This window comes from Monopterus albus, unplaced genomic scaffold (assembly GCF_001952655.1).
Source record: "Monopterus albus unplaced genomic scaffold, M_albus_1.0 scaffold6.1, whole genome shotgun sequence".
Taxonomy (NCBI): Eukaryota; Metazoa; Chordata; class Actinopteri; order Synbranchiformes; family Synbranchidae; genus Monopterus; species Monopterus albus.
In genome coordinates, this window is record NW_018127886.1 from 3,463,880 (window position 1) to 3,476,663 (window position 12,784).

The 12,784-nt window shown below is 39.2% G+C and overlaps 1 protein-coding gene across 2 annotated transcripts in view; it reads left to right on the plus strand.

Moving 5' to 3' along the window:
- Positions 1-12,784, plus strand: part of cpne5a (copine Va) — a 71,149-nt gene that overhangs the window by 49,113 nt on the left and 9,252 nt on the right. For both annotated transcript variants that reach the window (XM_020619362.1, XM_020619371.1), the window contains 4 exons: positions 5,411-5,457; positions 6,026-6,207; positions 7,440-7,567; positions 9,897-9,999. In XM_020619362.1, the coding sequence (XP_020475018.1) occupies positions 5,411-5,457; positions 6,026-6,207; positions 7,440-7,567; positions 9,897-9,999 (460 nt within the window). The remainder of the gene's footprint in view (positions 1-5,410; positions 5,458-6,025; positions 6,208-7,439; positions 7,568-9,896; positions 10,000-12,784) is intronic.

Below are 12,784 nucleotides of genomic sequence, written 5' to 3' on the forward strand. Positions count from 1 at the left end.
TGGGAGAAGGAGGAGAGGCAGTATTCATAAACATTATATACATATAGGCACATTTTGAGCTATCAGACTGGTGCATGTAGCGGTATTATTTATAGTAATTGCACTGCGGATATTTCACTTAAATATTGAAGGATATTATTAGTGAACTGCTGTTATTCAAAACATATCTATCCTGGCAGCATCAGTGTTAGCTAGGAGAATTGTGATGCCTCTGCAAATATATAATTTCACTCTGCAAAATCATAAAAATCATAGATAATGTAATTGATCTTATAAGAGGAGGAAATTTAACAGAGCTCAGCTTGGAGCAGATTGCATGACAGACTGAGGAGGAAAATAAACAAGATTACTAGTGTTGGCAGTGGAGGGGTGAAACAGTGAGCATGCTGCTTATTCATGATGGGAAAGATTAACTGTGTCCATGGAAAATGAAACACTAGGCTCACAGTGTTCAACTGAAGAGAGTTCATGAGACGCAGCTGCTGATTTAGTCAATTAAATGAGTAAAACTTTAGGTAACTTTGAACTCTTATTAATCTTTAGATGGGACCTTTTGTCTACTGAACATTCATTAAAATAGATTAAGAGAATTTGTGTAACCTTTAATAACTGCTACTGTCTCAAAGAGTTTTACCACATCCACATTAAGAAGATAAACCCTAACCCCCACACACAAAGACATTTTCCCCTGAGACAGTCAAACATGCAGTGGGTGCTGAGAATCAGTGAAGATAAAATACGTTTCCCCCAGTGTCTGCTGTTTAACAAGCAGCTCACGTCTTTAACAAGATAGAAAAATAAGATGTTAGATATGTGAGCAAACATTCACAAATGTTTCACATTTTGAGCAGATATTGAATACAAAAACAACATTTTTATATCCTAATCTTACACCAACGTCTTCAAAAAATGATTCTGCTGGAGGTTTCTTTTTGGTCAAACACAAGTTGCTAAATATACTGTATGTGAATGTGTTTCAGATTTAATTCTACCTTTTGTTTAAATTCCATTTCCTTCCATCCATCAGGACAAAACATGCATTTTATGGGCTATGGCACAGAGCCCAGTTAGGCAACCATTTTATTCAGATTTGCAATCTACTAGCTGGGTGATAGAGGTACCTGTTTTTCAACTCATGCAAATCAGTAAACTCTCACTGGAAAAAAGGCTGAACCTAAATGCACCATTTACTGAGATTGTGGGAAATATGAGCAGCAGCCTGTATAAATCTGATCTGACACCTAAATGTAATCTTTTATGTTTCTGCTACTGATTTCTCTACTTTTACTTATGTTTGCTTTACTGCTCTCTTTCAAACAGGTGCTAACTAACATTTTAGATGATTTCTGAAGCAGAGGGTAAAAAAGGCAATCTCTTTTGCCATCACATCCCGACTGGTTTCACAGTGGATTGGCTCTTCATTCATTTTCATTAACATTCAGTTGAGACAGAGATATGCTCTAAGAGATTATTAAAGTCCAAAACCCACATACTGGTCTAGTTCTGAGAGGCTAATGAAAGATTTATATTCTTTTCATCAGATGTTGAAATGTTTTTCTAAATTAAATCTGCAGCGAGATTGGCCGTATAATGGCTTTTCTGGAGCCTCTATTGTGCAGAGATTTTATTAAGGTTTAATAGTTTCACCCCAAAATGTTTTTATTGTGCTGAAATGGGAGAAAGTGATACTGCTTTATTGTATTTTATTGTTGTATTTCATTAAGGTCAGTGGTTGAACTGGAGAATGGCAATTTACTGGGTTATATTATTTCTCTACTATTTATTTTACTACTCTTTGATATTTTTGATTTTTGAAAATAGGGGGGAATATTACTCAGCTGTGACCTTCATTCACTTATCAGGTCATATTTTTTAGCATGTATAGTGATTTGTTAATCACTCACCTTGCTTAAATACATGGAAGATATGGTATTGGTGTTAAAGATTTCAGATATTGTGTGCTGCACTGCCATTTTTTGTGCTGCTTAGATGTTTCATTCTGACCCCGGCCGTCGTTGGTCCTGTTTGTGTTGGAGGGAAGCAGAGGCAGAAGACTTTGAATTCATGCATGACAGTTGTGTTAAGTTTTGTCCTGGGTGTCATTGCAACTAGAACCAGTCATGATAGCTTTCTGGAATCCCAGTCTTGCCAGTCTCATTGACCTTTATGTTTATATATTCATCTACATTGCGTTCAGTTATTACCATGCACTCAGAAATGAGTCTTAATCACAGTCTGGGTTTTGCATCTTAGGTTGCCCTGCCTTTATATTGAAGGTGGTTGAAGGTGTATGCAGAAATTACATGGGGCTTTACATCAGTCAATGATGAGGCTTGAGAGCACAGTGGCCTTTGAAGTAAAAGTTAAGATCATCAAGTATCAGGTCTCTATCAAGGAAACTAAAAATAACTAAGTAAGGTAATACACAGATAACACAGTGGTATACCGTACATAGCACTACTATTCATAATTAAGAAAAAGCCCCATATAATATACATATAGTATATTGTTTTCACTGCGTCCTACTCTACTTCCCTTGTGTGTATCTGCCTGCATGCCATTAAACAAGAACCGCACTGAGCTCGTACAGTAGTCTGTGTTGGCTGATTTCCAGTACATACTGATGAGACTGCAGGTGTACTGTAGCTGCATTCTGTGTCACGCTGTTTTACATTACAGCACATACAATATCCTACCTAAACCAGATTGCCAAGACTGCAGGGTGTTCATGTTACAAAGCTCCTGCCATATGGTGTTTGTCTACCTGGAAGGGACAAGTCAATATGACACCAGTTCATTTGTCCTTATTGCCTTAATTGAAGGTGATCCACAAACTGGTTGCGAGCCATCATTTTAGCTCAGAACAAAAGTGAGAGGAAGGGAGACGCTGAGTGAGTTAGTGGTGATGTGATGGGACAGAGTAAAGCCTGTAGGGAGTTATTGGACTGCCTGTTCTGAAAGGTTTGTACTGAATCAGCTTGTAAGAGGCCACTTGTCAGATTTATCCTGATCAAATACAGGAAATGATGATGATGTACATAAAGCATAATATCACTCAAGGTAGAGATTTAAAAGGGAAAGATGGGTGAAAAATTATCTGCTCTCCAACACTAGAGCTTGGAGGGACACCTCCAGACAACCCAACAGGCACTTGTTCTTTGCAAGAAGACCTGCAAAACAGACAGTAGTGGAACATCAGTCAACATCAGTCCATATTGATTTTTGCCTATATATAAGACAAATCCCCGCTGCAAGTCGCAAATGTGTGTGTATGTATATATACAGAGAGAGAGAGTGAGAGAGAGGAGAGAAACTCAAGCCAGTCAGCTGAACACAGACATATGTGTGATGAGAGATGTAACTCTTTCTGCAGCATTCCACAGACAACTGCGCATATTGATCCCCAGAGATCCATGTGTGTTGGCCTGTTTGTTTCACAGTGCTTTTGTCTGATAGACATCATGAGAATGCCCTGATTTCTAAATCCATTCACCGAGTTAATCCACATGTAAAGCCATGAACATATCCACAATTTCAAGCCTAATTCCTACAGAAGCCCAGGCATATCCATTCTCTGTTAAAACTGAATCATAACTTGGGTCATTTTCTAGCCAAAGTGAAGCTGGTTTGAGGAATGATTAGTCTTAAAAATAAGTTATATACCTTTCATTAGAATTTTTTGCAGCTTTTGTTAAGTACAAAAGATAATCTTTAATATTTAGTGATAATTCGTATGTAAAACATGTTTTTAGTTTAAAAAAATACGGGGACAAAGTGACAAATGATCATCAAAGGTTGATGCCTTGAAAGTGTTATGCCAACAGTCCAAAACCAAAACATATCAACTTACAATAATATAAAACACAGAAACCTGGAGAGTGTATGACATTTTTGCTACAACTAACTAATATAATTAACTGTATATCACAAATGTTGATGATTCATTGACTAATAATTATTAAAAAAGAAAAGTATGTTCTATTTTTAGGTAGCTTTATTGTTAATTTGTACAATCTGATGATTGTTTATGTGTTTTCCTGTTATGTAGTTTTTATCTTCATGAAAGAATTGACACTGCACAGGCTTGTACTATTAATGTTATAAATACACGTAACGCTGCGTGCTGTCTACTTCCCTCTCTAAGCATTCAGATAAAGAGTAATGGATCATGTTGTGAGAAGTGTTTAGCAGTGACTGCCTGTGGATGAGCTTCTAGGAAATGCTCTGATGAGCTGACGGGCAGTTTGACTGACAGTTCCCATGTGGCCGTTTCTGCTGTCCTGCACTCGGCCTCAACTCCAACTCACCAACAGACATTCATATCTAGCCATATAAATCAGCAGTGACTTTCAAAAGAGGCCACATTTCCCCTTCGTTAGCCGAGTGGTCCAGCTCAACGGTGATTAATGAGCCGGGGTCCGAGTCTCCCCAGGAGAAAGCTGCCATTATTTCCAATACTGTGCTTGTGGGAATTTCTGAATAGAAGTGAAGTCAGAAAAGGCAATCAGTGTTAATCACAACAAGAGAGCACACACTTTGATCTTAGCTCCCCTTCTCTTCATTTGCTGTTTGTGTCTCTGGGGAAACATGCAAATCCAGCAGAGACTAGTCAGGCCATGTTTTGTTTCCTTTCAAGGTTTTGGCTGTCATTACAGGCCCAGGAATAAAAAGCACTGACTTGTTTTATGGACATTTTGAAAGGTTACTTTTCTACACTGATGTGGTGAATGGAATACTTCACCACATCATGATGCAGCACCAAGTGAGACAATAATGCTCATTACAGTGATGATAAAGATTATGATGGTGGATATAATGGGTAATCTAGTGGCGTGCATGATTGTGTAAATGTTCTTGAAAAAACAAGGTAAATAGTCACAACAACTAATGAGGAATTGGGATAATTTTCTTCTTGCAGCTTTTGATGCCTTGTTAATAATCACAGCTTTCCTCAGTGTGATGTTCAGTCACATCATTAAGTGTGCAACAACTCATTACGTGTCTGTGGTATCTGTCCACGAAATTACTGTGCCTGGAACAGCAAGTCTAGGTTTTGTGGGATGTGTTTGTGGTTTTGACTTTGCCACTGTGCTGATAAATCTTTAGAATAGTGTGTTATTTAAAGATCAAAACAGTGCTTTGGATGCTGTTCGACCGTATGTAAATGTATTTCATAACATAATAACGACCTGATGTTATTAACTGACAACAACTGTGATGAGGCAGCTGTGAAATCGCTGTAGAGGGTAGATCTATTCTGATCAGTGTTTTGGATTTAGTTAAGTCCCACCACTTCTCAGATGACAGGTACAGCAGAGGGCACAGTGAAACCTGGGAGAGCCTCATTAAACTGCAGTTTTCCTGCCTGGCTTATGTTGACAGCATCCTTTCCCCTTTTCATCTATTTCAGGACCCAGATTCACTTCACAGTGGCCATTGATTTCACTGCATCAAACGGTGAGCGTTTCGACTACCATCACCCTGCTCTCATCATTTATCATCGGATGTTTGACTCTGGCGTTTTCCATGAATCAAAGTGGGGGCTGGATTTTTCTTCCTGATATTAATATTGTCTCTTGTTGAAGAATTAACATGGTACTGCATATTAACAAAATGATGTATAAATATAGAAATGGACAAAAAAATATTCAAAAATGAAAGTTAAAATCAAGTAATGGGGATGGACATCTAATGTTAACAATTCTCTCTGTGCTCCATCTTTAATGCTCCACTTAGCAACTTGCCCTAACTGAGAATGACAGTGCGCATCACATTTGAGTGTCTTTGTAACTTCAAAAACAAAAGCGGGAAAATATAAACATGTTCTGTTATTCTCATGCAGCAGCTAGCATAACATGGATGAATTCCAGTATTACTAATAAGCAGGATAGTTGCATTCAGCCTGATTCTGAGCGTCCAATTTAATCTGGGTTCACTCGTGTTTTTCCTTCTACAGCTGTCAGTTTGGTCTCATTCTGATGGTTTTCACTGACTCTGACTTCTCTCGTCTTGAAATCCGCATCAGGAAATCCGTCCCAGTCCACTTCACTGCACTACATGAACCCATACCAGATGAATGCCTATGCCATGGCCCTGAAGGCTGTGGGAGAGATCATCCAGGACTATGACAGTGACAAGATGTTCCCTGCCCTGGGATTCGGTGCTAAGCTGCCCCCTGATGGGAGGGTCTCCCATGAGTTCCCTCTGGTAAGTAAATTATAAGGATATTTCAGATGCTGAGGTCCTGTTTCAGCATCAGAATTGTTCACAGAGTTGATCAATGTGAAAAGGAATTTTGTTCCTCTTGATGGAGCTTATCTTTGAGTGCAAGCGGTAGTTCATGCTCTCTCTGGCATGTATGGGTAAGCACCTTTTCATGTGCAATGTGTGCATTTTGAGATGAATGCTGCTACACCTATGACATGCATAAATCAGAGTGAATTTCATTTACCTTTTATAGTGCAAATTAGGTTCTGTAAGGCTGAAGGATTCTTAAATCAATTTGGCTTCTCTCAGCCAGCTAATGTGCTCTGTCTGCTGCATAGTACAGCCTAATGAGGAGTCTGTCTACAGGGGAACATCTGCATCACTCCATGTTTCCATTAGAATTTGCAAATTAAGATTCATCTCACCATATAATTGTAGCCTCATTCTTTCATGCTCTAGTCTAATATGTGTGTTTTAAAAGTAAAGTTACAGTCCTGGGTGGAATATTTTTTACATATGTTAGGTTAGAAATGTGCCTTGTAGCTAAAGAAGCTAACCTTTAAAGCAAAGTTTGACAAGCACCTCTCTGAGAGCAAAGCATGTTTTGAAAATGTCATTCAGCCCTTTAAGAGTAACTCCATACTAGCTCTTCTGCAGAAGAGAAGCATCAGTGGTCACTTGAGAGCATGGCTTTAACATCACTGCTGCATCAGGTGTGGGAATTCATATAATTCTTTTATTTATCCAATACAGAGACCCGGGAATATCTTTCACTTTGCTTTAAATGAGAGTAGTCTAAGCTGAACTCTATCAAAGGTCAGCTCCAAAACACATCTGCACATGATGTGTTTTGTATCACACACATATAGAATTAGAAGAAGTACCACTGTGTTAGTTTTGAATGTTGCCAGATGGCACTTGTTTCAGCTGAGTGCAATGAATGCAGGCAACATCTCGAATGTCCTGGCCTTAATGGAGCTGTTTCAGCACAGTTCTGCAACTGAACAAACTTGAGGTGACAAATGTTTGATTGTCTAGTGTAACGTGTTACATGTGTACCCTAGTTAAAGATTGGTTAAATAAATAAAAATAAAATAAATGTGTAAATACAGCCCTTTTAGAGTTATTGTTTGATGGAGGCGAGGTGGACATGTTGAATTTTAGGTAAATGTGCCATTTTTTTGGGTGAGGGGCATCCACCACCATTCATGATGTTTTTATTTTTTCCTCAGAATGGCAACATTGAGAACCCGTACTGTAACGGCATGCATGGGATTCTCGAAGCTTACCATCAAAGCCTTAAGACGGTTCAGCTGTATGGGCCCACCAACTTTGCTCCTGTTGTTAATCATGTGGCAAGGTACAAAGATAAATATCTGTCCCAGTGAACACACACCACAGCATGTCGGTCTTCTCTTTGAATGCGAATCTGTAAATAATCCTCAGCAGGCAGACACCCCATCAGAGGTATTATGACAGTGAGTGATGGTTTCTCTATGAAATGAGCAGAAATAACAAAGGGAAAATAAACAATCAGCTGTCAGGCTGAGATGAATAGAAATGGTAATAAGGCATATATGGGACACAGGAGAGTGTAGATGCTACATTTCTTTTTAGACATGTAATATGGTGAAAGTGGTGGGTAATGTGGTGGGAATGGCAGAAACCATGTAAAAGAAATTCATGTTATGTAGCTTTTCAGATGTATTGCTGAAATCCTCACATCATTCAGTAAATTAGCTTTACTGTGAATGTAGCACCACATGCTTTAATGCACCATTACAAACTTCCTGTCACTGCAAATGGAATAAGTGCACAAAGCCAAATTATAATGTAGGCTGTGTACAAATAGGTCTGCACCACACTTTGTAAAAAGGCAGGTACGATTTACTTTCTCAAGATTGAAATGGTACCTATAGGCTCAGATTTGTGCACTGTCGACCTAGACTTGAATTCTACTTTCAGGTTTAATCATTTACCTGCATTTCTCCATGAGGCAATGCTTTACTAATGTAAAGCATTTAGCATTTATAAGCAGTGTATTATCACATAACACACTCTAAATTAGTTGTAAACATTCAAGAACATATAAGCCTTTTAAACCATTTTGAAGTGTTTCTTAATGTACTATATTGTCCGCAATTACACATCTGAAGGCATATTATATATTATTAAACAGTTTTACTACATTGTCATTTAGTATCAGTAGTACTCATTACCACTCCTCTTGTGGCACCGATGTGTGTCCTTATTAAAACAGAAGGCTACTGCTTCATCAGAAACAGCTGAAGAGCAATATATTAATACAAAATATTTTTAATTGACTCATGCAACAACAACTACAATCAGAAGAGCTCTTTACCTCACCAAGAGGATGCATACGGTACAGATATAGCGTCTAGTCCTGTTTACCCCCACACAAAGCCAGGAAACAAAGTCCCCTACAAACCTCACTACATGTTTAATAATTGCATGTTTTTATCAGGATTTTATATGTAATAAACAGTGTCACATTGTCTGGGTTCAGAGGAACCAGAGACGTAATTCATTTATATTATTACACTTTCCACGCTCTCTCAAAGCCTAAAGAGAACAGTAAAACAGAAAATACTAAAAATGATTAACAAATGTTCAGACCTTGAGAGCGGCTATGCAATGCAGAACCAGTGAAAGAAGTCCTACAGTAAAGCAGTGATAAACAGATTAAAGTGACTCTTTACATGACCAGAAACAGATGTCAACATTATGCGCTGAGCTGAGCGTGTGTTCACTTCAGGTCTTGCATGCATCACAAGCAGAAGGCTGGCTAACTAATTAAAGCAGGCATTGCTTGTTAAAGAGTAAAAGATGCTGATGCACAGCGCACATGATTCACAGTATAATTTTGACCTGTTATAACACGTTAAATGTGCTAGTGTTACGCTCTCATCTGTGTAGGAATGTCGACTGTCTGTAATGCATAATTGTGCTCGGTGCTGGAGTTAGTACTCTGCTAATGTGGTCAAATGTCTCAACTGATCGTGGCCCACGTTGTTGTATGGCAGATGAGGAAGACAAATATCCCTTTAATTTCTTGAACATCAGTCATCGCTCTTGTCGTTATTGACTGGGCATGCTCTTTGATCAAAATGCTCCTTGTCTCACTGTCACATTTATCAAACTGAAAGCGAGAGTGTGGACTCACCTCTGACCTGTCCTTGGCTCTCTGTAATCCAGCATGTTGTGTCCCCCTTCTCGCTCATAGGGTCTGGTCAATTGAGTGCTGGGGAATCAATAATGTTCTGAAAGAACAAGAGGGCAGCACTTGCATAAACAGTTTAATAAATTATTCACAGAGCAGCCAGCAACGGGCGATTCAAAGTAGGCCACACTCACTGTGGTGTCTCTGATGGGTTTCATAATAGTGTCTGGATAGACCTCTGAGATGTTAAGAGCTATACAACACATTTTTCTTCTGTACATGTCTATATAAAGCTTTTGTGTCACACTGGGCTGAGGGGGAGTTTGTTTCTGAAGAACATGCTATCTATTTATCTATCTATCTATCTATCTATTTATTTATATATCTCTGCTTGTTCAAACCAGCCTCAGAGTTTTATTTTATTCCACGAATATCTGTTTTCAGCTTTGCTCTGCTTTAACACGGTGAGCTGAGCTGCACTCTGTGCTGATAATGTTTTTTCGGGCAGGTACGCTGCAGCAGTTCAGGACGGATCTCAGTACTTTGTGCTGCTCATCATCACTGATGGCGTCATATCGGACATGGCCCAGACCAAGGAGGCCATAGTGAACGTAAGTGCTGTTCTAACACAAGCCGGAGGAAGCCCACCTCTCTCTTTCTCTCTCTGTCTCTGTGTCCCTCCTCTCTGCTCAGCAGGGAATTGGCATTGCAGGTGCTTTTAGTCTTCTGAGGCGCTGCTCTCAGGCTTTCTGTTACTTTGAGGAGTCTATAAGCCAGGTAGTGCTAGATGTGAGGATTTATGGGATGTTTTCTGCTCCACTTGTCTCACCCGCCCTGCTTGGGTGCTCTGTTTGGCCAATATTTTTCTTTCTTATTAAGACCTGCAGGAGGCTGTGGGGCTCAGCTGAGATTCACTCTCAGGTCAACTGGTTCACTTTATTAGAGGCAATGGTCTTATCCACCACACCATCTGAGGCACCTGTTATGTCAAAATGTTTAAGAATTCATGGTGTTTGTCTTATGTCTGTGCTGCATGCGACATATTTCTTATCTTATACAAACACTAGAGCTCGTTAATAGTTGGAATATATCTACAGGCTGGCACTCAGTGAGCCATCGTCGAACAGGTACACAGTGCTCTGACCCCCAGCAGACTGGGTTTAAAGGGAATTTGCGACTGTTAATCAAACCATTCGAACAGCCACACCTTCCTTTTAAGATCTTGTCTGCTGCTCTGCGCTGCTCAGCTGAACCTGCTGTGACCTGCTGCCACCTTTCACCTCTCAGTTTGGACTTGGTTGCTCATTCTTCTGTCCACGGAGCAATAAAAGAAATGCCTGCATCCCTTAGCATTTAGCCTTTACCCTGCAGAAATAAATCACAACAAAATTACATGCGATGTTCATCTCTATACTTGTTTTCTTATTTGTGCTCTCTGAGGCTGTGATGTATCTTAGGAGGTGCCTTTAAAGATTGCACATAGCAGATATCTATTGCTAATGTTACAAGTGCTACTGCTGGCCAGATGGTACTGTAATATTGTCACACAAATCAGCACAGCTTAGCTTTCAGTGACTAATATGTCCACACATCGAACAGGACAACCTCTGGGGTAAATACAAACTCCAACTTTGTCCTTTCATGTCTTTCCTTCAAGCTCCAAATTTCATTTTAGGATTACAAATAGACAGAGTCTCTCTCTGACCTGGTATGCCCAAATACAAACCAGGTTATTCCTAGGTATTGTTACTGTAGTTGTCTGAATGGGAGGCTGGATCCACCAGTGGCCTCATAAAATCCTAAGAATATTTTTCACTTAGAGAATTGCATTTGCCAGAGTTCATCTGCCCAAAGCAAAGGCTGCACTGCTACTGCTAGCTTTGGACACTGAGTCATTAAAAAATCATAATAGAATTAGTCATGAATTGTCTCAAAAAGACATACGTTGCCACTATTATGTCAAGCTAGTGGGCTCTCACATGTTTGTAATTTAATGTAACTGTATATCCAGCCCTAACTGTTTTCACAATTAACCTCTTGCATCCCTCATTACAAAATCATGTCATGTCTTTGTTTAAACTCAGATGACCCAGAACTTCAGGATTCATTTGGGGGGGGTGCACAGTACACCATTTGATGGAATGGTGCAGCCATATAAAACATGACATCTTGGTTTTGAATATTTCACTGAATGCTTCAGTGAAGAGCGGGACCAAGCTGACTTGTTCCAACCAGGTCTCATTCTCCAGTTGGAATATATTGTAAGAACAGGTATCTGCTATCAATCTCTGTAAATCTATTGTAGGTCTAGTTGTGTGCAGTGAGAGGAGGGAGCGTTGAGTTCAGACAAACTTATGGAGTGAGATCCCCTGAGCGACTTTACAGTACAGGCAACGTAACAAATGGTGTAGACTAAATAATTCAGCTCTGGATCCACAATCTGATCTGCCGTTTATAGGTATATGCTTGTGGGACCTTCTGCTGCTGCAAAGGGGCAAACAGGATGAGTGTATTTTATGTGAGAGGAAGAGTTCATGGTGAATGAGCCTGGTGAAGGGTAAGATAAAAGGGGAACAGATACAGCATATGATAGAGAACATGGAGAGAATTGCCCTTTTCAAGCTTTTTACTTGTGTCTCTGACATACCTTCCCCCTGGGGAGGTTTTTCCAGGAGAGCTGACCTACTTTTACCCCTGTAAATGCATTTCGAACACAAGCATATCTCATTCATCCATGTCAGAGCTTTCACAATGTTCACATCAGGACTGTGGCCTAAATTCATGCAGCAGGGTAGCCTCCCATCCACAAACTGTTCAAAAGATGCATCTTATTAAACCATTATTATGCAGACATAGTTATGTAAGTTAATGTTAGACAGTGATATAAGTGTGTAGGACTTAATATTCATGTTTTATGAATGCAACATTTGATTTATCATTCATCTTTTTTCACCAAAAGCTTTTATTTAAATTCAAAGTACAAGAACATTTTGCAACCTTATGTACAGTACTTTAACTAGTAAAGGTAGGCTGTAAAATGTGTAGCAGTTAGTCAAAATATTCTGATTTATGCTGGTTGTTACATCCTCGGTGGCCCTGACTTGATTTGATTTGATTTGATTTATTCTTTCTTTCAAGCATGTAAAGACAGTTGATATGTCAACACACATAATTTTACACATATCCAACAAATGCTAATCCAATACCAATTTGCTTATACCTAGTACATGCTTGAATGGAGTAGGAAGAAGTCAGACTTATCCAGTCCTACCCCATGACATCATCTTACCATCATTGGTTTGCAAGCAGTATCTCTACATAAATAATTCTCTTCTACACCACACAAGTAATATACTAAAAAAATATAACAGTGTTAACATTCTTACATAATTACAT